This window comes from Zalophus californianus, chromosome 11 (genome assembly GCF_009762305.2).
Source record: "Zalophus californianus isolate mZalCal1 chromosome 11, mZalCal1.pri.v2, whole genome shotgun sequence".
Classification (NCBI taxonomy): Eukaryota; Metazoa; Chordata; class Mammalia; order Carnivora; family Otariidae; genus Zalophus; species Zalophus californianus.
Window position 1 is genome coordinate 64456192 of NC_045605.1, and position 27749 is coordinate 64483940.

The 27749-nt window shown below is 40.6% G+C and overlaps 2 protein-coding genes across 3 annotated transcripts; both read right to left on the reverse strand.

Annotated features, from left to right (window-relative positions):
* Window positions 1-1950: 1950 nt before the first annotated feature.
* On the reverse strand, window positions 1951-2493 carry ASCL3 (achaete-scute family bHLH transcription factor 3). The gene has a single exon (XM_027578063.1). It carries the CDS (start codon window positions 2491-2493, stop codon window positions 1951-1953), a length of 543 nt encoding a protein of 180 aa, XP_027433864.1.
* A 7880-nt stretch (window positions 2494-10373) lies between these two features.
* On the reverse strand, window positions 10374-26957 carry TMEM9B (TMEM9 domain family member B). 2 transcript variants are annotated; one of them, XM_027580767.2, is made up of 6 exons: window positions 25046-25192; window positions 23156-23234; window positions 22852-22943; window positions 18876-18984; window positions 16667-16801; window positions 10374-11703 (listed from the first exon to the last, which is right to left on the reverse strand). In XM_027580767.2, the coding sequence occupies exons 4-6, from the start codon at window positions 18957-18959 to the stop codon at window positions 11548-11550; spliced, it is 375 nt and encodes a 124-aa protein (XP_027436568.1). In that variant the 5' UTR covers window positions 18960-18984; window positions 22852-22943; window positions 23156-23234; window positions 25046-25192; the 3' UTR covers window positions 10374-11547. The 2 variants fall into 2 exon arrangements, with proteins under 2 accessions (XP_027436568.1, XP_027436567.1); XM_027580766.2 differs by lacking the exon at window positions 23156-23234 and having other exon boundaries at window positions 25046-26957.
* Between the last annotated feature and the right edge of the window lie 792 nt (window positions 26958-27749).

The following is a 27749-nucleotide window of genomic DNA, read 5'->3' on the forward strand; positions in this document are numbered from 1 at the left end:
GATCGAGCCCCACATTGGGCTCTCTGCTTGGCGGGAAGCCTGCTTCTCCCTCTCCCTCTCCCACTCCTCCTGCTTGTGTTCCCTCTCTTGCTTTCTCTCTCTCTAAAAAGGTGGGATTTCAGTGATGGAGGGAAAAAGGAGAACATTCCAGTTTAGAAGGCAAATGCTAAGAGAGAAGGATGCAATTGCAAGATTGCTTTTCTCTTTTGGAGGAAATGGGGTGTCATGAGAAAATCAAGGTGTGACTATTTGAAAGGGGCCAAATCGATAGGAGCTTTGAAAACTAAGCAGATAAATGTAAACAACATGGTAGTCAAAAGGAAGATGTCATGGGGTTTGAGCAATGAAATGCTCATGAAATTCTTGAAGAAAAAAACATCAGAATGAGAACGTAGCCAGTTAAGACTAGAGCCCAGGAGGTCAGGAGGAGACTCTTTTTTTTAAAAAAAGATTTTATTTATTTATTCATGAGAGACAGAGGAGGAGAGAGACAGACAGACAGACAGAAGCAGAGGGAGAAGCAGGCTCCCAAGGAGCAGGGAGCCCGATGTGGGACTCAATCCCAGAACCCCAGGATCATGACCTGAGCCGAAGGCAGACGCTTAACCATCTGAGCCACCCAGGCGCCCCAGAAGGAGACTCTTAACAGTGATCCAGATAAAACGGGACAGGATTGGAATAGGAAAATAGTGACACCAAATATTTACCCACAACATCTGCTTGATTTGAGGCTCTCTGCTGGGTGCGAGGAATATAGGAGGAATAAGACTGGTCCCTATCTACTGAAGAGATAAGTGGGTGATACAGTATGTAAAGATAGTAGGGTAGGATCTGTGAGGAAATATGTGTACAAAATAAAGGAACAAGTAATGGCGGGAATGGGAAGACTTCACAGAGATGACGGTGGAGTTGAATGTGCCAGTGTATGGCACATTCTGACTGGGCTTGGCGACAGATGGGACCTGGGAGTTAAGGGAGAAGGAAGAGCTGAAACTAGTCATGGCAATGGAAATAGGGACATTTTGAAGGCAGACTCCAAGATATGGGGCAGTGACTGTCTTTCCCGGTGGGGAAGGACAGGTGTGGCCCCTGTCCATTTTCTGGCCAGGAGAACCTGTAGAATGGTGATGCTATGGACAATACAATAATAATAATAATAATAATAATGGTTAGGAATACTTATGTGTCAGGCATTGTTAATTCTCCTAATAAACATATGGGGGAATAGTTGCTGTTGGTATTATTCTCATTCTGTGGATGACGAACTTAGACACGAAGAGGAGGGAGCCGATTCATAGTTTAAACTGAGGCAGTTGGATTCCAGAGACTGCACAGCCTTCTTAACCCCTACATTAAGCTGCCTGAGGAAGTCTTCTGCATGCAGGAAAAAGATGACTCCAAAATAATTTCAGATGACAACAAGATTTTGTTAGCTACCTTTGCTTCAGCCCTGGGACACTTTCCCATCATGACGTGGGTAAGGTATAGATGTAGAGATTTCCTGTCAACCCCAAATTATAATAATAAGAACTACCAGACTTTGACAAACAAGGGAGTTTCATTGTGATCGCTTAGCATGAAGTGTTTGCAAAGGGCTTAACAAGCATTGATTACTCATTGGTCAGACTTTACAATACTTTCAGAGTGTTTCTTACAGCTGAGACTCTGGTCAAGTGTGGGAGAAGGGCAAGGTGAGGGGTATAGAGAATCCTGGGGACGCCTGCTCCTCTGAAGTTTTTGAAAGAAATCACCAAAGCTTAAGACGCATCTTCTCAATCCCCATAGGATCATGTTTAGTACATTTGAAACCCTGGTAGGAAATACCCAGCACAGGTGGACATTTGACCTGTTATCACCCTATGCAGAAATTACGTTTAGGAAAAACTATTGAATGCTGCTATAAGAGACTCCGTTTTGTGAAATTGTTTGTTTCTATTCAGAAACACTGACTCAAATGATTCTAAAAATGGGGTCAGTGTGGCGGCTGGTGGCTGCCATTATGGAGGAAACTTTCCCAGGGCTATTCTTGGCCTCCGCCTTATCAGGGTACAGAAGAGACTGCAGATAATTAATATACTTGATGGCAGCTCTGAGGGTTTCCACTTTGCTGAGTCGTTTCTCCAAGTACTCCTCTGGCAGATGATGTCGGAGCTGGGCGTAGCCTTCATTGACACACTTCACCCGCTGCCTTTCCCGCTCATTCCTTTTGCGGATAAAGGCCGTCCCATAGGAGTATTCACACCTTCTGTAATTTGGATAAGGCATTGGGAAGGAGAAGGGGCAGGGTTCACCATAATTTTCCATGAATAGGGAATCGCTGGGAAAGGGCAGCAATGGCAGGTCTTCAGAGTAAGGGGACGACACCGGGGCATCAGGGTACAAGTGGAAAGTGACCATGGGGTCCAGATAGAAGGACCTGGTCAGTGGCAAGTGGACAGAATCAGAGAAGGTAGGCAGCTTTTCTGGCAGATTAGAGTAGCTTCGATTGTCCATCGTTTCCTCTTTAGCCTGGAAACATAACCAAGTTTATCAATTTAGCCAGATCAAAAGAGCAGATACCATTCACTTTCTCAGAGATCAATGTTTTAAAGCTTTCTCTGCTTTGATGGATAGTTTCTGAGCTCATTCTGAAAATGATACGGGGTTACAATACTCTGTGGGGAGTAAGAGAGAGGATCTTTTTGGTGGTACAGAGGAAGAGCAATAAATAACATTAACTCATTTTGTGAGAGAGTTATCCCCTTTCAACACTTTGAATCCTGATGATTACAAAGATACAGCTTTAGTCATGGAAGAATGTGTCTTCCACACTCCTAGAATGCTTTCTTTCTTTTTTTTTTTTTTAAAGATTTTTTTATTTATTTATTTGACAGAGAGGCAGAGAGCACAGGTAGGCGGAGGGGCAGGCAGAGGGAAAGGGAGAAGCAGGCTTTCTGCTGAGCAGGGAGCCCGATGCAGGGCTCGATCCCAGGATCCTGGGATCATGACCTGAGCCGAAGGCAGTCGCTTAACGACTGAGCCACCCTGGCGCCCCCCCTAAAATGCTTTCTGATCCTCCTCAGACGAAGTCTCCAACAAATGATACTATCTAGCTAGAATTTAATAATGGTTTGCTGTTGATTTCTATTAATTGTGAATTACACTGATTTCACACTTAGGGCAGTGATACAGAATTTCTTTTAAAAATACATCTACCTGGGGTGCCTGGGTGGCTCAGTTGGTTAAGCGACTGCCTTTGGCTCAGGTCATGATTCTGGAGTCCCGGGATCGAGTCCCACACTGGGCTCCCTGCTCAGCAGGGAGTCTGCTTCTCCCTCTGAACCTCTTCCCTCTCGTGCTCTCTATCTCTCATTCTCTCTCTCAAATAAATAAATAAAATCTTTTAAAAAAAGAGTTAACATTTAAAAAAATTAAATAAAAACATAAAAAATAAAAATACATCTACTTGAGTAAAACATGTCCCTTGAAGAAAAATAGTAAGTGAATAACAGTACAAGTGGAACACAGATAATGAAGACCATGAAGGTGCATGCAAATAATAAGTTTGGGAAACACTGAAATACCACAATATTCAAATACATGTTGGAGCCCTTACAAAGGAGTTAATGATCATGCAACCTCATGGGTATAGCCTTCTTAAATAATACCTGATATGCCAGGGGCAAAACCAAAAATAAAAATAAGAAAGGAATCTTTTGCTCTTAAAAATTCACTTTAAGATCCTTTAAATAAGAAATTCCCCAAATAAATTTAAAACATAGTCAATTTATATATTTTTACTTACTCAGAACTTTAAATATATTGAATGAAGTGCATCTGTATTTAGGTTTTTTTTTTTTCATGGAACATAAGGATAAGGCATGACACTCCAAGAGGTCTCAGACCCAGACAGTCCTTTTTTTTGAATAGGTCTTCATGAACCTCATTGACTAAACCACCATTACTTTTTGCCTTTGACTATAAAAATAAAACTACAACAGATCTTACAGGGATATTGCAGTTTAACCAGTTAGCTAGGAGGCAGGGTAGTGCTGTAGGAAAAGAGCATTTTTCTTTCAGTTATAACACCCTTGAGTTTCAATCTTGGCTTTGCCCCTTCCTAGCTGTGTGTCCTTAGGCAAGTTACTTAGCCTTTCTGAGCTTCATCTTTTTCCTATGATCAACTGAGTATTAACTATTCTGCAGGGTGGTTGTGAGGATCAAATGGAAAAAAAATACCTAATGTACAGGCGTGAGTTCTTTTCCTCTTTCCTTTCTTTACAGATGAATACTTGTGCAGTGTCCCTTTCTAAGTTGCACCTTCCAGAAAAACCTGGCTTATATTTTCCCTCACACTGGAAAATCAAACATCACTGTATCCGAAACCTATTTTTTGAGAGAGGACCATACCTAAAATGGAAAAGCAACATGAAATCCGCCTGTGGGCCTTCAGAAAAGAGCAAATATGACTTTCTGTTCATTCTTCAGGGTGTGATTTTTCAACATTTTTAAGACTGAGGGCTTGACCTCTATGCTTGGCATGTGTAGAGAAAAAGAGGCCACCCTCCTCCCCACAACCGTGTTTGTAAGCAAGATCAGGTAACATTGTCCCTCGCTTCTCTGCCTGAGCATAACAACAACCCGCAGCCCACACCATGTAATGGGTGGAGCAACCTCTAAGCACCAGGATTCAAGTGCGATGAAGGGTATTACTTTATTTTTTTTAAAGATTTTCTTTATTTGAGAGAGAGAGAGAGAATGAGAGATAGAGAGCACGAGAGGGTGGAGGGTCAGAGGGAGAAGCAGACTCCCCGCTGAGCAGGAAGCCCGATGCGGACCTCGATCCCGGGACTCCAGGATCATGACCTGAGCCGAAGGCAGTCGCTCAACCAACTGAGCCACCCAGGCGCCCCGAAGGGTATTACTTTAAAGGAAAGTGTGAAAAAGGCTATCCTATCTAGTATGGCTGCTGAAAGACAAAAATGACTATGGAATCAGGAATGGCAGTATGCAAAGGGGGGTAGGGGATGAGGGTGGGGATGGTGGGAGGTGGAGAGTGCTGTAAGGAGTCATGGTGAACAACCTGGAAGGGAGTAAATAAATACCAGGGAATGCTCTTCCTAATAGGGGACTGGGGTGAAGAGGAGGAGATAAATGTGAAAGGTGCAATTAAAACTCAAAACAGGGGCGCCTGGGTGGCTCAGTCAGTTAAGCATCTGCCTTCCGCTCAGGTCATGGTCCCAGGGTCCTGGGGTCGAGCCCCGCATCGGGCTCCCTGCTCGGCGGGAAGCCTGCTTCTCCCTCTCCCACCCCCCTGCTTGTGTTCCCTCTCTCGCTGTGTCTCTCTCTGTCAAATAAATAAATCTTAAAAAAAAAAAAGATCAAAACAAAGGAAAAAGAAAGATTCCAAATTACTGACCAAATGGCCTAAAATAATTAACTTAAAACAAAAATCTCTGAAAGATTAAAAACTAGCCAAGATTCTGTCAAAAATAAAAAGTTGCTGAGAGAAGAGTTAGGAAATTCCCAAGGCAGGAATTCCAGAGGGTAAGAGATCAAGAATAACTATGGCAGAAGCTACAAAATGATGGCACAATGGGCATGGAGCCTGTATTTCTACATTACTGAGAACAGCAGAGCCTTATTTCTGCCTATGGCTAACAAGCCAGACCTGGCACAACACAGTATCAAAATGCAAAGCAGATGCCAGCAAAGCCAATCACACGCAAGAATTCTTCAGGTATGGTTTTATCCTGAGAGATCATTTTAATGTCTTAAACCTTGACCCAGATGAAATCTGAGTCATTCATATATGCCACTTAACAGTTTCTGGGCTTTAAGTAGACTACGCATAATTCTTGGGAAAAAAAGCTTAGTGTCTCTGTAGACACACTGATGAGAAGCTTTTTTTATTGAGCATTTCCCAAAAGTTCACCAATCAGTGTAGTAGCATTTAAATATGATCTTTTATTCAAAGAAAATTTAATCACAGCACAACAGAGTGATAGAATGAAAAATACATAAAGAAGAGGATCAAGGGGCGCCTGGGTGGCTCAGCCGTGAAGCGTCTGCCTTTGGCTCCGTTCATGATCCCAGGGTCCTGGGATCAAGCCCCGCATCACGCTCCCTGCTCAGCAGGAAGCCTGCTTCTCCCTCTCCCACTCCGCCTGCTTGTGTTCCTGTTCTCACTGTCTCTCTCTGTCAAATAAATAAATAAAAATCTTTAAAAAAAAAAAGATGAGGATCAAGATAGGAAGCCTAGTGGAGGATGGAAGTGTTTGTAGAAATTGAATACAAGTTTTTAAAAGAAACCAACACAGACTATTGGTGCTGGGGCTTTGCAGCTCCAGATACATGCACAGCTAACAAATGCACCTATCTTGAGAAAATCTCAGATTTCTGTCTTCTGGGAAAGAAATGATGAGGTCTTAATGATAAAATCCTAAGATTCCAGTAGCAGTGCTGAGCGTAAGAACTTCAACTTTTCAAAGATATTAAAAATACCTAGCATGTAAAAAACACAAAGCTACAACTGCACATATAATTACTTTATGGAATGTTAGGGATGGCAGGAATCTTAGAAATCTTCTTATCCAATCCCTCATACGTTGTGAGTTGGCTAAGCTTGCAGAGCTGGTAACAGAGCAGGGGTCAGAACCTAGGACTCCCGGTTTCCAAACAAAATGCCTCCCACTCTTCCAGATGATTTAATCACCAGCAAAATCTGGACATTTAACATGTGGGCATGGTTGACAGTTAACGACAATGGAATAATCAGCTGACAAAATTCATCATTTATCAACTGTGCCCGGGAATTTTCTTAAAGGCCATGTACCTATTCTCCCCCAGTGGGCTACTCTGAAGAAGAGTCTCTTACCTGTTTTGTCGCTAAGATCCTGTATTTTGGGCTGTGTCAGACTTAACATGATTTATAGGTGATCATTTAGTAACTATATGCAAAGTAGCTTACAGTTAAACAGAACTGCTTAGTTCTGGTTTAGCTATTTTTTTCTACCTAATATGTAGATATGAAACACATAACAATACTAAGTAGAAAGGTTTGCTTACAAAACTAGACTCTTGTAACAAATTCTTTTGTAAAAAGAATTCCTCCCCATTCACCTGGTGTATATGATTTTCTATCAAAATTATTTATGGAAAATATCTGTAATAGTCTCATAATGCTGATCAATTCTTTTAAATAGAGATTAAGGCCATAACCAGGAAGGTCAATATGAACCTAAATTTTATTACAATACCTTTTAAATTTATTTTCCTCTATTTAGACTTGACTTTTTAGAGTAATTTTAGATGCACAGCAAAATGAAGCAGAAAGTACAAAGAGATCCCATATACCCCTTCCCCTACACATGCATGTCCTCCCCCACTACCAACATCTCCCCCCAGTAATATATTTTTGCAATTGATGAACCAATATTGACACATCATCACTCAAAGTCCATAGTTTACCTTAGGGTTCACTCTTGGTGTTATACATTCTGTGAGCTTTAACAAATGTATAACAACATGTATCCAGCATCATAGTATCATACAGAACAGTTTTACTACTCTAAAAAGCCTCTGTGCTCCACCCTTTCATCCCTCCCTGCCCCCAATACATGACAACCAGATTTTTTTTTTTTACCACCTCCATAGTTTTGCCTTTTCCAGAATGTCATATAGTTGGAATCACACAGTATATAGCCTTTTCAGATTGGCTTCTTGCACTCAGTAATATGCATTTAAAGTTCCTCCACATATTTTTATGGCTTGATAACTCATTTATTTTTAGTGGTGAATAATATTCCACTGTCTGGATGTATCAGAGTTTATTTACCCATTCACCTCCTGAAAGACATCTTGGTTGCTTCCAAGTTTTGGCAATTATGGATAAAGCTGCTATAATCATCCATGTGCGGACATAAGATTTCGACTTATTTAGGTAAATACCGAGGAGTGTGACTACTGGATCATATAAGTTCATGTTAGTTTTGTTGAGAAACTCCCAGATTTTTTTTCCAAAGTGGCTGTACCATTTTGCATTCCCACCAGCAATGAATGAGAGTTCCTGTCGCTCCACATCCACACCAGCGTTTGGTGTTGTCAGTGCTCTGGATTTTGGCTCTTCTAATAGGTGTGTGGTAGTATCTCATTGTTGTTTTAATTTGTATGTCCCTAAGGACATGTGGTGGAACGTCTTTTCATATGCTTATTTTCCATCTGTATATCTTCTTTGGTGAGATGTCTGTTCGGGTGTTTGGCCCATTTATAATCAGGTTGTCTTACTGTTGAGTTTTAAGAGTTCTTGGTATATTTTGGATAATAGAACTTTATCAGATATGTCTTTTGCAAATATTTTCTCCCAGTCTGTGGCTTGTCTTCTCATTTTTTTGGCATTGTCTTTCACAGAGTACAAGTTTTTAATTGTAATGAACTCCAACTTGCCACTATTCCTTTCTTTCATGATTCGTGTTTTTTGTCTTTTATCTAAAAAGTTATCACCGAACCGAAGGTCATCTAGATTTCTCCTATGTTATCTTCTAGGAGTTTTAGTTTTATGTTTTACATTTAGGTCTATGATCCATTTTGAGTTAATTTTTTGAAGAGTGTAAGGTCTGTTTCTTGCTTTTTTTTTTTTTTTGCATGTTGATGTATAGTTGTTCCAGCACCATTTGTTGAAAATGCTTTTCTAGGGACACCTGGATGGCTCAGTCAGTTATGTGTCTGCCTTCGGCTCAGGTCATGATCCCAGTGTCCTGGGATCGAGTCCCACATTGGGCTCCCTGTTCAGCGGGGAGTCTGCTTCTCCCTCTGCCTTTGCCTCTCCCCCCTGCTTGTTCTCTCAAATAAAATAAAATCTAAAAAAAAGAAAGAAAATGCTTTTCTCCATTGTATTGCCTTTGTTCCTTTGTCAAAAATCAGTTGGCTACATTTGTGTGGGTCTATTTCTGGGCTCTCTGTTCTGTTTATCTGTCTATTCTTTGGTCAATACCACACTGACACTGACTTGATTACTGTAGTTTTATAGTAAGTCTTGGAGTGAAATAGTGTCAATCCTCCAACTTTGTTCTTTTCCATTATTGTGTCAGCTTTCCTGGGTCTTTTGCCTCATCATATAAGCTTCAGCATCAGTTTGTTGATATCCACAAGATAACTTGCTGAGATTTTTGGCAGGGATTGTGTTGAATCTATAGATCATTAGGAAGAACTGATATCTTGTTAATGAGCCGTCCTATCCATGGATATGGAATATCTCTCCATTTATTTAGTTCTTTGATTTCTTTCATCAGTTTTGTAGTTTTCCTAATGTGTTATTTTGTTAGATTTATACCTATTTCATTCTGGGGACTGCTGACGTAAAAGGTATTGTGTTTTTAATTTCACTTGTTCATTGATAGTATATGGGAAAGCAATTGACCTATGTATATTAACCTTCCATCTTGCAACCTTTGTATAACTACTTTAATTAGTTCCAGGAGTTTTAGGGTTTTGTCAATTCTTTTGGATTTTCTACGTAGACTATCATGTCATCTGTAAACAAAGACAGTTTTATTTCTTCCTTCCCAATCTGTATACCTTTTATTTCCTTTTATTATTGCCTTAGCTAAAACTTGCAGTATGATGTTGAAAAGGAAGTGATGAGAGAGGGTATCCTTGCCTTGTTCCTCATCTTAACAGGAAAGCTTCTGTTTCCATTAAGTATGATGTTAGCTGTAGGTTTCTGTAGATGTTCTTTATAAAGTTGAAGGATTTCTCCTCTATTCCTAGTTTACTTTCTTTTTTTTTTAAACATAAATGGGTGTTGGATTGTGTCAAATACTTTTTCTGCATTAATAGGATCATGTCATTTATCTTCTTTATCCCATTGCTGTGATAGATTTTATTAATTGATTTTTGAATGTTCAATCAGCCTTGCATACCTGAGATAAATTCCGCTTGGTTGCAGTTGAACTTACTTACATCTTTTAATACTAACAATAAAATCAATAATTTTAGGTTAGGTTTGTAGGTTTAAAAAATTATTTTTTACTAACCAAAAAACCTATTAAGAACTCCTAAAACCTCAACCTTATTAATTTAATGTAATTTAAATCTAATTTCTGCCAAGAATTTCTTTGAACAAGCCCTCCTTCATGCATTTTATTTTTCTCTTCATGAATTTTAATCTCTCAATTTGTCAAAATAATATTTGTATACTTTCAGAGCCCCATCTAAGTACCATACATTTCTTCTTTCTCCCTTCTTCTCCACACACACATGCACACACAGATAATTGAGTACCAATATTTTATGATGAACCACTGTTATAAAAGAGTAGTCTCATAACAGGGGACCAAATGTCTTTGTATCTTCGAGTTTATTATACAGCAAAAGAAGGAGGAGAAAAACACTGGTGTTTTAAAAATTATTTTTATTGTTACATTCCAAAGAGGACATAGGAGGAAAAAAGCCAGTTATCCAATAACTGTTATACCTTTCAGAGGGAGGCACCCAGCAAGGAACTCCAGTCTTAGTTCAAAGCTGCACACACTAGAGCTCAAACAGCTGCCTCTCCACCTGACCAGAAATGTGGAAAATGTGTGTATGTCACCAATCCAGAGATGCTTGGGGTTAAAAGAAAATTCCTTTATTTCAAGTGTCCAAGTTCTTAGGATTCATCCTTAAAGATACTAGAAGATGAGAAAGACCACACACACCAGACTATGTTTAGTCATTAGAGTAAACTAGCAAATTGCTAGTTTGTCCTAGGATGCATTGCATCAGACATCACAGTACATGAGGAAAATCTGCATTTTATGAAGAGCCACCAGGTAGTTCAGATCCACTTTACCATAAGTGCAGCCACAGGCCAACCAGATACCTAGATAATATAGTCAGTGCAAAATTCAAATGGGTAAGTCAGGGCTTTGATGAGGCTGGCTACACTGCAAAATATAAATGAAACTTGAAAATAGAATGTTAAGTCTATTTACAAAAGTTTGTTTAGTAAAGTGACTTGAGAAAAGTTATGTTAACCACTTCCCACACATCCCTCCCCTCCCCTGCCAGAAAGAAAGAAAAGAAAAGAAAAGAAAAGAAAAGAAAAGAAAGAAAGAAAGAAAGAAAGAAAGAAAGAAAGAAAGAAAGAAAGAAAGAAAGAAAGAAAGAAAGAAAGAAAGAAAGAAAGAAAGAAAGAAAGAGAAAGAAAAAGAAAATAAGAAAGAAAGAAAGAAACCACCTGAAAATTATCTTGAAAACCAAGTTAAAACTGTATGGTGAAAAAGAGAGTGCTTGTTCCAGGTAAAGGACTTCAAGATAATTTACAGGCAGAATTATTTTTATTAGTAAAAGTCACAAATAGGAAAAAGGTTAATTGGCTGACTTTGAGGTGTGTGCTCTTAAAAATGCCTATATTAATATGTTAACAAGAAAAGAAAATACCAAGCACATTTCTGTTTCCAATTCTGAATTTCCCAGCAAGAGTTGGTGAAATCAACAGGGTATTAAAATAAAACCCAGGAAAACTCAGTCAATTTTCTTCAGTTGTCTGCCTCATTTCTTTCTAATCATCTTCAATTTGATTTCCAATTAGCTGAGGACAACATGACGGTCAAAGACGGATTTTCGCTGCTCTTGAACTTGAAGCTTCCAGCGTTGCTGGGCATACTCTACCTTATTCAGCACATTGGCTCGGCTGCGGGAGCGGGCCAGCACATCGTGGGCATTTGCAAAAGGCTGGTGATCCTGAAAGCCCAGGAATGGAGATCATCAGAGATGGCATGATCAGTGTACAACACATGCACAAAAGAGCAATTATCCAGCCAGAGAGATAGGAGTGGCTGGACTTTACAAACAGACCATCTCTTGGGCCAAGCGCTCCTAGGCATTCAAGTGCCAGTAGGATGAACTCAACTACAGAAATAAGTGTTTCAAGTAGCTTGAGTGATGGGGAGGTATTTGTGAAATGTTTCCAGGAGTCATCATTTCCAAAGACATTTCCCGTAAGAAGCAAGCACCAAGACAAAGACAGTGACAGTGGTCATTTAGGTTAAAGACCAGCCTTCCCTGACAGGTAGGGGAAGAAAATCTATTTTCATGTTAATATTCACATGTTACAGATATGGGAAGTAGAGATTTTCCTTGCTATATTCAATACTATATAGCTAATCTGGCAGAGGAAAGACTTGTCTTTTACTCTCCTGACTCCTGTTATATTAGAATTGTTACTTGCCAGCTTGAGGCCACATTCACCCTTGGGAGAGGAGACAGGATCTTATCTTGACTGGTTTTAATATTTCCCTGCACCTTTAACAGATACACCAAACAGACTGGTTTCCAAAATCCTTTTCATTTCCCCCTCCCCCAGTCTGTAATGAAGACACACAACTCCAACCCCAAGTGCTACAATCACCCTCTATTACCAAGGACATTAAGGATTTATTACTTCAGCATTTTTATTAGATAAACACCTGAATCTTTCACTGCTGAGCACTCAGGGGCCTCCATGTTAGTTGCTGCCTTAAGAAAGAGGCTATTGAGGGGTTACCCAGGTATCTGTGTAGAAAACCAACCTATCCTAGTCAAAGTAAACCAATGCCACTGATGTTTGTAGTCATGACACAGGAAACCACCATGCTAATCTATCTATGAATGAGATATAAACACAGCTGCCTAAATGACAAAAAGGATTCAGTACTAATTTATTGCTTTTGTTTGCCCTTTCCTTGATCTCTTTTTCCTGAACCCTGTGTTAGCAAAGCTTCTAAATGTTCCAACATAGGATCCAAGTCACAAGTTGTACCTCTTACATTAAACCTTGCCTCAAAGAAAGAAATATTGTTTTGCTGTGCATGTTTACAAAAGTTCTATTATACATCCAAGACAGGAGTTAGCATGTCTATGGAAAGCGATACACAACCACATAACTATATATACAACTTTAACTATGTGGAGTTACAACACCTGGTCTTCTTTTTACAGTAAGGCACTTATGCAATGTCTACATTTCAAAGACATCAAAAAGTTTTCTATAAGGAATCTTTCCCTGCCTTCTTTACCGAAATTTCCTCAAATTTTCGCTTAATTTAGGTAACAACTTGTTACAAGAGAGGCAAACAGCAAGACCCATTTTTTTTATTTTTAATCTTACAAATGAAAGTAATAAAAACAATTCCATGAAGTTCAAAATGTTTCAAAGATTTAAGGAAAAAAAAAGTCAGGAACGAGGAAGGCTAAAGTTGTTGGATTACTTGGTTTCCCATAAGGAAATAAACTGATCCGAGGTCATCTAACAAATGAACACACGACTTAGCTCAACTCACCTTGACTTGGTGTCATATCATCTCAACACACTGATTTTGTTCAAGTGGATTAAAATGACTCTTTGGGAATACAATGCTTCAGTGAACTTGTATATAAAATAGTATTACCATTAGTTTATTTTGACATAAACAAGACTGGGAAGAAGGATGTACTTTCTCAGCAGAGCAGCTCTCAATTTCATAGTCCTGTTATCTACCCTTCAAGGTAGGGGGAGCAAAACTTCCTTAAGGAACAAATTTAAAGGACTAAACAAACCAGTTAATCCTTTTGTCCATTTTCCACCTATCAGAACAAGAATGAACTAGCTGCTCGTGGCCATGGATGCTAGAAGAATGCAAATAGAGATTTACCCTTTTTATATGTTTGTTCTTTTTACACCTGATAAAATTACAATAAACACAAAACATGTTTTAATATAATGCTTTGATAATAGTAATGATGTGTCATGGATATATGATACGATAAATATTGTGACTACTTGCAGTGAGCTTCTTAACTATTTGTACTAACTCTCACTTGATTTAAAATGCTCTACAATGAACAAAAATGAAACAAGATGAAAGGATGTAACTGAGAATTAAACAGAAACATTTTTAAAAGCAGATAAATAGTAACAAATTCTCATGTTAAGATAAGCAACAATTGTAGAAATTTAAATTTAACCTTTTTTGTACAGAGTAGTTACCATAAATTCACAGCTAGAGGTTAGAAAACCTCTCTCTGCCCAGAATTAATTCAACAGATATCCAAGAGTCAGCCAGGACTCTCAGAGATGTTTTCAGTTAATATATGCACAGAATCAATCACTGGTGAACAAAATGGTTATCAAGCACATGACCCCACCAATCAAATGCCTTTCCTACATGTTTTCATCTACATATTTGTGCATCCATTTCTTTTATGTTCTATGTGCATTACATTAATAGTTTATTTCTAAAATCAGGAACCAAATATTTAATACTGTAAAGGATATAGTTTAAGTCAGACTTTCTATCTATCCATGTGCCTATTAAGAAATAGTTTATGTAGGGGTGCCTGGGTGGCTCAGTCGTTAAGCGTCTGCCTTCGGCTCAGGTCATGATCCCAGGGTCCTGGGGTCGAGCCCCGCATCGGGCTCCCTGCTCAGCGGGAAGCCTGCTTCTCCCTCTCCCACTCCCCCTGCCTGTGTTCCTGCTCTCGCTGTGTCTCTCTCTGTCAAATATGTAAATAAAAGCTTAAAAAAAAAAAAAGAAATAGTTTCTGTGGCCTTTGATACAAAACATGTTCATATGTTCGTTCTCAACTGGGGGTGATTTTGTCCCCCAGGGACATCAGGCAATATCTGTGAACACTTCTGATTATCACAAATAGGATGAGAGGTGCTACCAGCATCTAGTGGGTAGAGGTCAGGGATACTGCTAAATATCTTACAATGAACAGGAAACCCCCCCCAACAAAGAATTACCCAACCTAGGGGCGCCTGGGTGGCTCAGTGGGTTAAGCGTCTGCCTGCAGCTCAGGTCCTGATCCCAGGGTCCTGGGATGGAGCCCCACATCGGGCTCCCTGCCTAGCAGGGAGTCCACTTGTCCCTCTCCCTCTCCCCTGCTCATGCTTTCTCTCACTCTCTCTCTAATAAATAAATAAGATCTTAAAAAAAAAAAACAATTATCCAACCTAAAATGTCAGTGCTGTTGAGGCTGAGAAAAATCTGTCATATGTGAATGAAAAGTGACCCAGGAACAGTATTGGAGATTCTAATGCTTCTAGTACACAACCTCCTGTCCTTCCAGCTCTCTTTCCTCATCAGCCCCATATGCCTGGTTTTTGACCACATCAGATCTCTAGTCTTGACCTTTCTCCCAGCCTATCAATAATCCCCTCCTGATAGTTTTCAAAAATGAATAGGCATTTCTTATATGATTAAAAATAAAAGGTGGAAACATACCATAATTAGTCATTTCTTTTACATGTCTGTTTCTGTTTTATTCATCTCTCTATTCCTAGTACCTAGCAGAGGACCTGATACAGAAAAGTTATTATGTGTTGGTTGAGCTAATAAGGAAGGAAAAAAGAGGCAAACAGGTGTTTCTATGAAAGTTCTTGACAAAACATAAATGAAATCTTGCCCAAATAAGTCGAGTATTCATAATTGATATTCATATGATAACAATGTATTGATCAAAAAGCAGGCTCTGTTTGTAGTAATAACTCCAGCCATCCAGTCAGGATTCCCTCTTCCCATCTTTTATCAACAGGTCCACAAGCCATTCCAGGGTAAAAGGACTTCTGACTATAGTTAGCAAGGGTTCACCCTGGCTTTAGCTTTGGAATTGGTTCTTGAAACTCTATTGAATTTTGTCTATTTTAAGGAACGTAGGCCAATAAAGTAATCCAAAATAAAAAGTAATTTCTATGGGGCGCCTGGGTGGCTCAGTTGTTAAGCGTCTGCCTTTGGCTCAGGTCATGATCCCAGTGTCCTGGTATCGAGCCCCACATCGGGCTCCCTGCTCGGCGGGAAGCCTGCTTCTCCCTCTCCCTCTCCCACTCCCTCTGCTTGTGTTCCCTCTCTCTGTGTCTCTCTCTGTCAAAAAATAAATAAAATCTTAAAAAAAAAAGTAATTTCTAAAAATAATTATATAGAGAATACTAAAATAGTAGAAAATTTGAAAATAGGCCCGAACAGGTTAATGACAAAACAATATAATTCTAAGCTATACTGAATAACAAGTTTGTGGACTATGTCAATTACCAGACATCTTTTTTTTTAATTACCAGACATTTTTTAAAGAAGTAATGTTAATACAAAAAGGAGACCACAAAACAATTTATACACTGATTATACCAACTATATGTATAAATAGAAATGTGTTTTTAAGACAGGAAGAGAAGCGGGAATGATGGTTTTGTTTTTCTCTAAAGATCAGAGATTTTTTAAGAAGGAGGAGAAAAGAAATATAAAACATCAGCAGGTTATCAAGCTGCACTTCCTTAAGAAAAGAACACTGTCTTCATGCTTCCCATCACTAAAGCCTCTTTGCCTTCTATATATTTGGTCATGTTGACAGGAATGGTATTCAGGCAGGAGCTTGGGGAGAAGTCTATCTCAGAAGCTTTTCTCAGTGTAAACAGGGAAAGGTAATGAACATTGTGTCCTTGATACTAAAGGGCAAAGCCTTGTACAGCATAGTCACCAATGATCATCAATTTAGACCACCATATTGATGGCTATCCAGAGCAATTTCCTCATGAAGAGACATATACTAAATTAAAACAGTCCTTAGCTTCTCTAGTTGAGGATCTGCTCCAGCACATGAACATCTATCTGCAACTATTTTTCACTTGCTCTTTATATCAGGTGATGACAGAGACTGGCCATACACCAGCTGGGGCATGCCAAGTACTTACCCCAACATCGTCATCGCTCTGTATCAATTGTGAGTGTCCAAACAGGCGTCGCTTCAGTATGGGCTCAACCAGAGTAAGGTAAACCATGTATAGAAGTAGAAGGCCCAAAATGGAGAGATAAATTATAATGGTAACCTAAAGGAAGTTGAAAGTAAGTTACATCTCTATTCAAGCCAAGAAATCAGAATTTTGTGATATAGGATTACTATACAAACCAGATTCCAACATAAACAAACTCAACTCTTCACCAAAATCTTGTTTAAAGAAAAAGAGGGGTGCCTGGGTGGCTCAGTCGGTTAAGCCTCTGCCTTCAGCTCAGGTCATGATCCCAGGGTCCTGGGACAGAGCCCCGCATCGGGCTCCCCGCTCCACGGGAAGCCTGCTTCTCCCTCTCCCACTCCCCCTGCTTGTGTTCCCCCTCTCACTGTGTCTCTGTCAAATAAATAAATAAAATCTTTAAAAAAAATAAAAAAAACAAAGAAAGGAAGAAAAAGAGAAAAGAAAGCATTTTGTCTTTGGGATCTTATTATGAGTCTTTAAAACTCCAACTTCACCTACTGCAAATCATTTGTCACCACTGCTCACACACCAGTTTTCTTTTTTTACCTGAATACAGTGTCCTAGATTCAGCAGCACGTGCTTAGACAATTTAAAGGAACCCTAACAAAAAATTTAATTCAGATGAATTTCAACAGAATACTCTTTTAGATTAATTTAGATATACAAAAATACATTTCAGGCCAGTGATTTTCCTGAGATCTTAATCCGTATGCTGTCAAAAAGTACAGTGTGACACCCTTCCCCCACCACCTCTAGGATGGCTATAATTAGTACCAAATGATAGCAAGGGTGTGGCAAAACTGAACCCTCACACATCGTTGGTGGGAATGTAAAATGGGACAACCATTTTGGAAAACAATCAGGCAGTCTCTTAAAAAGTTAAAATAAACTTACCTCTCTAAGGAATCTACCTGACAGGAAAACATATATCCACACAAAGACATGTGCCCAGATATTTATGACAGCATTATTCATAATAGTAAAAATCTGGAAATAACCCAAATGTCTATCAACCGATGAATGGATAATGAAAATATGTTATATTCATATAATAAAATGATATTCAGTAATAGAAAGGAATTAAATACTGATAACTTGTTACAACATGGATAAACCTCAAAGACATTATGCTAACCGAAAGGAACCAGTCACAGAAGACCACATGTTGTATGATTCTATTTATATGAAATATTCAGATCTGTAGAGACACAAAGCAGACTAGTGATTGTCTAAGGCTAGGGGAGGGAATGAGATTAACTGTAAATGGGCATGAGGGATCTTTTTGGGGTGATGGGAATGTTTTTAACACTAAATTTTTAAAAATTGTTTTAAATTTCCTAAAATTTATTCACTTGTACACTTACAATGAGTAGCTTTTAGGGTCTGAAATTACACATCAAAAACTTAGCTGAAAAATAAAAAAGTACAGTGAGGCTTTTTCTACAGGACAGCACCCTGCTGGAGTAGGAACTCTCTCACAGAAATCTTTGTAACTGTTACACTGTTACAGCTGACCACCCCAGATTCTCCATGAGGGCTTTTCTTGGGGGAAGGGGGAATGAATGGGAAGCTTCATATAAAAAAATTGGGGAGAAGAACTGTTTAGCCACCATAATTAAGTAATTGAACTCATTAGAGGTCCAAATGATGATGAGAGTGATCTACATTCTACTTCCTATAAAAAATAAAGGAAATCTTAGAATCCAGAAGTGATACTTCTAGGAGAGTCTCTCTATTTTTTTCCCTAAGGGTTGAGAGGGCAGGAAGAAAAGGGCCTAGTCATGCTGTGCTCTCACTAGCTTCTGACATACGTGGCCCACAGAAATGCTGGGATATATTTCAGGATATGCTAATTTCACACAGGGCATTTTTGTGCCATTTCACATATCACACCTATGTAACATGTCCTAAGTAATCCACAAAGCATCTCAATGAAGCAGGCAGAGAACAGACCCACTGTTCCTATGGGGCTGGTACTGGGGATGAGAAAGGAAGGGGTTAGTGGATGATGGGGAGGGGAGGGAAGAACAGCGGTTGAATGAATGAAATAGAATTCAGATGTCCAAAATTTTCTTTCTTGTCTAGATACCATCAAAAACTATTCCAGAAGCAGAAGAGATGAATTTTTCTTTCTTTTTTTTTTTTTTACCTTGATCGTAACAGAGCTTCTTTCCTCGTATTTGCATTCACAGCGTAGACAGTATGCTTCTACATCAGGCCCACGCACAGGCATGGGATCCACAACATGAAGGCAATCACTGAAAAAACAAGGATAAAATATTGCTTCAGCCTACCTGGATTTTCTACTTATACTGATCAAAACTTTCCTGAGATCCAGAATAATCACTGAACTTAAGAATTCAAGGAACAAATAATAAGGGAAATGAAATCATTTGCTCTCTCAGTATTAGCAATTGGGTGAGATTTAACAGTCTAAGAACCATAAAGACACATATGCAGTGGCTATTTTCAAAACTGCTGCTAACAGTTAAAAAATGCACCTGAAAAGTCTCAGATGGAATCAAAAACTACTTAGCACATCCAGTTATAGTTAGACTTGTTCATTTACCAAGAAAAAACTGCTTTAAATGATTTAAAGTATCTTGGGGCATTGTTCAAATGTGAGATTATCTCTTTTATGAATTAACATCAATCTTAACTGCCAGAGTGGTGTATGAATGGCTAATCACACTGAACAGTTGCTAAATTCTGAAACTCTGGAAACTGGGCACTCAAAGGTGCAGTAAGAAACAATTACTTTTCAAAAAAAAAGAAACAACTACCTTTCTAAATGAGTAAAAGTCTATTGAAAACATGAAGAAATAGGATTATGACAAGAGAAATATTTAAAAATGAAAACTGATTACCCAGAAGTATATAAAAAATAATAAAAGTCTAAATGTCTTTGTTGTTGGATGTTCTTTATTTTTTTCCCCATTTTCTAGGCCATTTATTTATGGCTTATGAAAAAAGCAATTCCATCAAAAAAATCTTTTCCCAGAAATCTGTCAATTCTAGGAAATAATTAAATTATGACTCTCCCCAACTATTAAGAGCCTACTACTCTGTTCACCTTCAGCAAAAGTAGGCAAAACTCTCCTGTCCTGTCAACTGCTGGGCAATTTTCTTTTGTCATCTCTTCCTCAGGCACTTCTGGCTGTCTGAAGAACTGATAGCATCCTATCTCATTCCACCCATCTTTCTTGGGGGCACCCAATGCTCTAGGCTACATCTTTCCCTCTGCCCGGCAAAATCTACTTTTTGTGTTCCATTCCTTCTGAGCCGTGGCATAGGAGAGAAAACCCAAAATGGCATAAATGATAAAAATTCAATCAGTTATCCCTAACAGGTAATTTAATTTTAACGACGATACTAACAAAAAAATAAGCCTCAACTGGTGGTATGGTAAGGTCCCACGACTCACACCATACAAGTTTGTGTTATCTGTTGCAAACATATAAGAAAACCAGTAATGTATCCAACTGGATGCAGGCATAAAATGGGCAGAGGAAACTAAATCCCATTCAATCACAGAGGTCATCCAGGCCAATATACTTTCAGAGAGGTCACCCGTACAATGTCACAGAGTAGATTAGAAACTAAAAGGACCAGAACCCAGGGTTCCTACTGCCTAGGCTGGCTCCCCTGTAGCTCTCTAAACCTCAGGAAAATAAGACTTATCTCCTTGTTTCCCAACTCAGCTTCAGAAGGCTTCATAACAATACCTAGGAATTACTTGGGGAGCTAAGTGTTGAGTATTGAGTGTTTCTCTTTAAGTACAGATACAGTTTAATAACAAGGAGATATTGAGTGCTGCGCAAAATTTGTGCGGGGTGGGAGAAGAAGGTTGGTCTGGCCCGCTAGTCAAAAACACAGAACCTAGATACAGAACTCAACCACTCCGGGAACCAGGCAACACCTCCCCCTAGTGCCAAAACAAGGATATTATCAGCTAACATCACACCTCAAACACAAACCAGAGAACTCAAACTTTCCTACTGTCAGACAGCGTTAAGTCAATAAAGAATTAAAGCTAACAATGGAACAAAATGGAAGCCAGAAAGTAAAACTATATCTAGGACCAAACAGATATTAGAGGCTTTGTAAAGTCACAACATCCTAATTAATCATAACCTGCTTATCCTTCTAAAACCAGTTAACAGCTGAGAATCTATCTCCAGTAAAAGGCTGAGATGCAGGAAGGAAGCAAGGGAGAGGGGGAAGAAAAATCGCAAACAAGTCTTGTTTTCAACTATTTCTTTTCAAAGCTCCCTATTTTGACCAAAAACCAGAGTGAATAGCATATGATTCTGTCTGAACCTGGAATTATAAAAAGTCAGTGAAAAGATTAGTGCTAAACACTTGAACAGTGAGTTCACCTGCCACTCAAATAATAGGCATCACATTCTATTACTGATAATAAATTAAACTAATTTTAAGCGCTTAGTGTATTTGGAAAATGTATAGGAATAACTTAAAAACTTATTTGAGCTTTCTTGTATCATAAAGGTAACTTGATGATATAAAATCTATAATATGGCTAAATCACTTTGTAGTATGAGACAATTTAAAGTGGAGCACAGAAGTTCAGAAGAAGTTGGGGCAGCTGGGTGGCTCAGTCGTTAAGCATCTGCCTTCAGCTCAGGACATGATCCCAGGGTCCTGGGATTAAGCCCCACATCAGGCTCCCTGCTCTGCAGGGAGTCTGCTTCTCCCTCTCCCTGCTTCTGATCTCTCTCTCTCTGCCTCTCAAATAAATAAATAAAATCTTAAAAAAAAAAGAAGTTCAGAAGAAGTTTTCAAGAATACACTTATCAAATATCAGATTGAATCTAAATGTATACCACGGGAAGAACAGACAATGGCATCAGAAAAAAGAAACATGCTCAAAAAAAAAAAAGAGAAGAAAAAAGAAACATGCTCAGAGGCTGCCTTTTCTTTTTCAAAGTCAACTTGAAATATTGTAACCAAATGAATTTAATTTTGCTTTCAAAGTTTTGCTGGCTATTTAGCTGTGAAATCAGGTACATGTGAAAGTTCCTAGCATTTGGAGCTATTCTTCTTATATGCTTATCCCAGCAATATTCGACCATGTTTACAAATCATAAAATACCACAATTCATGAGAAGGAGCCCATCATCCTGCTACAAAACAACTGCTTCCCAATCTTTTAAGCTATATGTAGAAAAGCTATCATTTGTAAGATCCATAACTAGAGAAGACTGCTGGTGACTAGTGAGTCAAGATCCCAGTCATCACAGGCCTGCCTGATACCCCAAGGACTGAGGGAGCCACTTCTTGATGTACCTATATCCACGGCACACCAACAGGGAAAACTAGGAGATACGTGGCTCATTCCCATTTCCTTCCTGAGCCTTTTGACACTTTTAAACATAGTCTCCTGTATTTGGCAATATATCATCAAAACCTACAAGTTGTGGAAATTATAACCCAGATAAATGAGGTGTGCTTACCTTCCAGGGAAAAGCAAGAGAGACAAAATTTAAGAGGGCACAGGAAGGTAGCTATGGGCAGTGTAGGTGCCACAAACTCAGCTCTGTCCTGTATAAAACCCTCCCTATTTGGGGCTTAGTATTTTGGCTATATTCGTTTACATTTATATCACGCACTCAGGGCCTTACTCTCACTTTTTCAAATAGAAGTGGAATTTGACACACTTAAAAAGAAATACAGGTGACCCTTGAACAACGGGCTGAACTGCATGGGTCCACTTGTATGCAAATTTTTTTCAATAGACACAGTACAGTACTGCAGATGTATTTTCTCTTTCCTATGATTGTCTTGATAACATTTTCTTTTCTCTAGTTTACTTTATTCTAAGAATACAATATATAATACATTTAACATATAAAAGTGTGTGTGAATCAATTGTTTTATTGGTAAGGCTTCTGGTCAACAGTAGGCTATTAGCAGTTAAGTTCTGGGGGAGTCAAAAGTTATATGCAGACTTTTGACTGTGCCAGGGTCAGCACACCTAAGCCCTACATTGTTCAAGAGTCAACTGTATTTAAAAAGGAAACAATACATTGGATGAACATTCTGGGCTAACAGTGACAACCACAAAAAGAAATCTGACAGGTAATTCAGTAATCTAAAATACTTACCAATCTTTTTGGGATATGTTCTTATTATAAATATGCCCAGAATTATCTTTATACGGAGGACAGATACATTTACATCGGACATCCTCGAAATTCTGTAACCAAAATGGAAACTTAGTATAGCTTGTTAACAGTTTAGCATCAATATTTTTAAAAAACTGGACCATATACATTTTGCTAAGCATCCCCTGCCAAATACTCTAAAACTTTTCGTTTTGAGAGATAAAAAGTTTTTAAAGGTCACAGTTTCTTTTTGGTAACGCTAATGAATCATTATATATTACATAAAATTATTTTGAAATAATACCTGTAGGTGATCTGTGATTTCTCAATCACCTTTATAGGTCACATGACAGTCCAACTGTGCTAACGTTATCACCATCTACCTGCCAGTAAAAAGACACAGTAGACAGATAACTGTGCCTGCAAACAAGAATCCAATTACAAAAGGATGGGGAAGAATCAAACTAAAAATTACTCACAAATCAAGTCACAATTCTACTAAACACCATCCTTCGACCCTTTGGTAGAATGGCACTAATATGGATAAAGGGGTTCGGACCAGAGTTCTACAGAAGGGGTGAAAATTTTAGAGACACCAGCTATATTTAGAAAGGAAGTATGCAAGGCAAGTAGCTGGAGTCTAGCTGAGATCAGTTTGGTCTACGCTTCCCCAGAAACTTTGCTTCTAATCCCTGGTAGACAAAGAGGATAACTACTGATAAAGCAAGTTTCAAGGGGTGGAGAAAGAGGTGACTAAATGTATGAGTACAGGGAATAGGAGAAGCTTCATCAGCAAAGGGGAATTTATCTGAGAAGGCAAGTGGCTCATTAGTCCCCAGAGGACAAGGCCCACTGCTCCTATACATGGTGCTATGCCTGGCAGAGCTGTTGACAATGCATTCATTCGGCAACCACTCAGTGAGCATTTGCTCAGTGTTGGAACTTGTGCTCAATGAAGTGGATTCAGATAAGTGTAAGACATGGTTCCTGCCAGTAATGAGGACACACCCTAGTAATGGAGACTGACAGATAAATACATCATTACAATACACTCTTAAAGTGATGACAGGAGATATGCAGAGGATGCCAGCAATGTTTTGAAAGACAGGAACCTCGCTGTTGTCCCTATTTCTGGTGGGAGGTAGGAAAGATTTCAAAAAGAACTCCCAATCAAAACCCCCTGATCTGTCTGCATTTAATCTGTCTTTCCCAGCCCCTGTATTTAAAGATACTCTAGATTAAAGCTATTTTTAAAAGATGCAATTTCACTCTGTTTTCCCATCATATTAATGTGAATTCCTTCTGTTTTCCCCAATAAGGAACTAGCTCATCAAGGAGAAAGCACAAGTGTGTACGGGGGCAGAGCAGGTGTGGAGGGTAGGAGCATGGAGGGGACTAAAGAGTAGCATGAGGAGCCTAGAAGGACCAGGAAGTGGAGCAGGGGAGAATGCTACAACTTTACCTCCCTTGTAGTTTGGACCCTTCCTTCCCCACTAAAATATCAGGAAGAAAGGCGGCAAAAAAGGGGCCAAGAGATCCTGGAGGGAGTTAGGTCAGGATATTAGGCTGGTGAGACTCTGTGCAGGTCCCAGTGGGAAGAAAGGCTGCCAGGAGAGGCAAGGCAACTAGTTCAGGGATGAGTTGAAATGAGTTAGGTCCTAACCGGGAAGATTTCCGTGGGCTGGAGGCTTCTCGTAATTTTGGTTTAGGGAATGGGGGCGGGGCAGGAAGAAGGCTGGCTGTGAGGCAGGTGGAGGGCGGCGGTAGACTTAAGGAGCTTAAGGGTGGAAAGTTAAAGGCTCTCAGAGTTGGAAAGGTTATAAAGTCTGAGGTGGGTGCTGTCGGGGCTGGGAAGGGAAATGTCTAGGAGGTGGAGGAGTTGCTGTCCAGGCTGCGGGCACTGTGATGGGTGGAGCTGGGGACGGGGGCGGGGTATCAGGAGGAAAAGGGGGAGTAGTGTCAGGGCTACGGGTGGCAGTGGGGGCAGTGACTGTCAGACTGTCAGGGCTGGACGGCGAGAGTGCTGTCAGGTAGTAGGGTGTTGGGTGGGGGTGCTGCAAGAGCTATGAAGCTAGGGGTCCGGCCGGCAGGGCTGGAAGACGAATGGGGTGGGGAGCAGGTTGGCCGACTCAGTTTCCGCAAGGCCGGAGCAGGGGAGGAGCTCCTGTCTGGAGCGAAGGCTGGGCGGACTCACCTTGGCGGCGTCTGACAGCTGCACCAGCAGCAGCACTGAGAGCGCCAGGAAGGACAGGCTGAGCAAGGAGCCAAGCCGAAGGAAGCCTCCCCACAGGGTCGCCATCGCTGCCAGGCCCAGCGGTTCCCACAGCCCGGAGCCCCCGAGACCTGCTCCCGGCTGGGGCTCAGGCTCGGGATCCGGCTCCGGCTCCGGCTCCGGCTCGGGCTCCTCCGCCCGCACTTCCGTCTGGGTCTTGGCGTCACCGGCCGCGCCGGGTCAGCTACAAAAAGCATCCGCCCCGGAAACGGTTCCCGGTGCGCAGGGCCGGGAGGTTGCGCTGTGCCGGCGCCTGCCCGGCGGACACTCCGGCGGGGAAAGCGGAGGGGACACCGCTGGTCGGGCAGCTTCGGCTCAGCAAAGCTTTGAGGCACGAGGCTGTCTTTCTTGGGCGCAGAAAGCGGGGCTGTGGACCGCCAGTGCCCTGGGAAGTCCTCTCGCCCAGAGAGACCCCCAGCAAACCTGGGATCTCAGACAGGAGCCTCCAGCGACCCCTGCGAGGCCGGAGCCGTTAGTTGCCAGACCCCTGAGGCTGGAGGGAGTCCAAGCCCCAGGGATCGCTTTCAGAGGGCGGCACATCCTACAGGCGCAGGAACTGGGCCACAGCGGCGCGGCTGGGCTGGGGCGGGCCAGGCCAGGCTCCGGAAGGTGTGGAGTTGGCCAAAGAACCGCCCTAGTAGCCTCCTCCGCCCAGGACTCCAGAATGTGGGGAATTGCGGCGCTACAATCCTATTCAGGGCGGCTGGCTTCTGAGTCAGAGTTGGGGGAGCGCTGACCGGTCTTCCTGGTGCGGGTCATCCTCTGCAGGTAATTTAGGAAAACCCTGGAGATGGCACAGTGTCTCCAATTAAAATATTTTTCAGTGAGTGAAGATAGTGTGGAGCGGGGTAGTGGAAAGGGTACAGAGCTCATTATCACCCCTACAGATTTGCTGGATGACCTTGGGCAAAACACCTTTTATGGGCCTCTGGTTCTTGGTTCACTTTGAGGAGATTGAACTCTTATCTGTGGATTTCCAATTCTCCCATGGAATACCCATGTTTCTTTCTTTTCCTAGTTTGCAGAAGTGTTTTAATTAGATTTTAATATTTTTCTCCCGTGTGACTTTTTCCTTTACCTTTTTAAAAATTTTTTAGTTTATGTAGGCTCCGTATCCAGCATAGGGCTGGAACTCAGGATCCTGAGATCTAGAGTCGCGTGCTCTACGAGTGAGCCAGTCTGGTGCCCCTCCCACGTGATTATTGTTGATGCCAGAATCTAACACAGGGTGTCTGATATTGTGCCAAATATATTTAGCCCCTTTCAATCCCAAGTGGCAAGTGGTGCCTAGTCCCAACCAGAACCAGAGGGGTAGGACGGATGCCCTTTCATCAAAGGCTCTCCAGGCTGCCCTGTGAAGGTACTGTCACATTAGTGAGATAACAAGTCTTTGTTGTGGATGTTCTCCTGGCCAGAGAACAACCTGGAGACCCTTGGAGTTAAATGTGTCTGTGAGGCACTGTGGATCTGTGATTGCTAAAAGCAAGTTTGGGATCAATTTAGGGTTAATTGTCTAGGTCTGACATTTAAAGGGAGTGCTCGCTCTGGCTAAAACCTCGTAGGCCTTTTCTTCTTCGGAATTGTTCTCAGGGCCTTGACTGGGAGTACAGAGGCTTAAAGTAAATATATAGTAATGCCTCTGTCTGATGGGCCTTATCTGTTTAATGGAGAATTACCAAGTATACTCATGGAAGCAGAATTTTAGAGTTACACTGTCCAATACAGTAGCCACTAGCCACATGTGGTAATTGAGCACTTGAAATGTGGCTAGTCAGAATTGAGAAAGTGTAAAATATACACTAGATTTCAAAGACTTAGTACAAAAAAATACCCCTAAAATATCTCAATATTTTTATTTTAAGGATGAAATATTTCAGATACATTGGATTAAATAAAATATATTAAAATAATTTCATTTGTTTGTTTTTACTTCTTAAATGTGGCTAATAGAGAATGTAGTATTTATGTTAGGCATCGCTGTCCTAGAATATAGAATATGGTTACCATGAGGGGAGTGTGACTGTAAGATGGTTGCCTGGCTGGAGACTGAATGAAGACTCAGGCTTGGGTAAGGAGAAAGGCGTCTAAGCCTGCTGCACAGCCAGAGCCCAGGGTTCGGGGGAGGTATATGTCCACCAAAAAAATGAAAGTAATTTTAGGTGATACAACAGAAATAAAGAGGTTTAAAAAAAGGGGGGGGGAAGTAAAGAGGTTAGTTCCTCTTGTTCTGCCCTGCTCACACCTAAATAACACTTTCCCCTTAGGTCAGGGGTCTTCCAAGCTAGAAAGACTTACCTGACTTAAATGCACTCCCTTCTGTATTTGTGCAAATATTTCATAACTTAACCCTACTATAGTAAAATTATGTTTTCATATCTGCCTCTATATTCCCAGCCTCCACTCAAATATGGTGAGCTTTTTGAGGGCAGGGGCCTTGCCTATTATCTTTGTGCATGGAAACTGGGATATTGGATTTGGGGTTTTTTTTGTGTGTGTGTTTTTTTTTAAGATTTTAGTTATTTGACAGAGAGAGACACAGCGAGAGAGGGAACACAAGCAGGGGGAGTGGGAGAGGGAGAAGCAGGCTTCTTGCTGAGCAGGGAGCCGGATGCGGGGCTCGATCCCA

What these genes read in the sequence shown, in the direction of transcription:
- ASCL3 (XM_027578063.1), bottom strand. Translation starts at nt 2,493, where the DNA reads ATGGACAATCGAAGCTACTCTAATCTGCCAGAAAAGCTGCCTACCTTC.
- TMEM9B (XM_027580766.2), bottom strand. Translation starts at nt 25,150, where the DNA reads ATGGCGACCCTGTGGGGAGGCTTCCTTCGGCTTGGCTCCTTGCTCAGC. An exon ending in AGCTGTCAGACGCCGCCAAG is followed by an intron (nt 22,944 to 25,045) that starts GTGAGTCCGCCC and finishes TTTTGGTTACAG; the next exon opens with AATTTCGAGGATGTCCGATG. An exon ending in AGAGCGATGACGATGTTGGG is followed by an intron (nt 11,704 to 16,666) that starts GTAAGTACTTGG and finishes CTGGGCTTTCAG; the next exon opens with GATCACCAGCCTTTTGCAAA.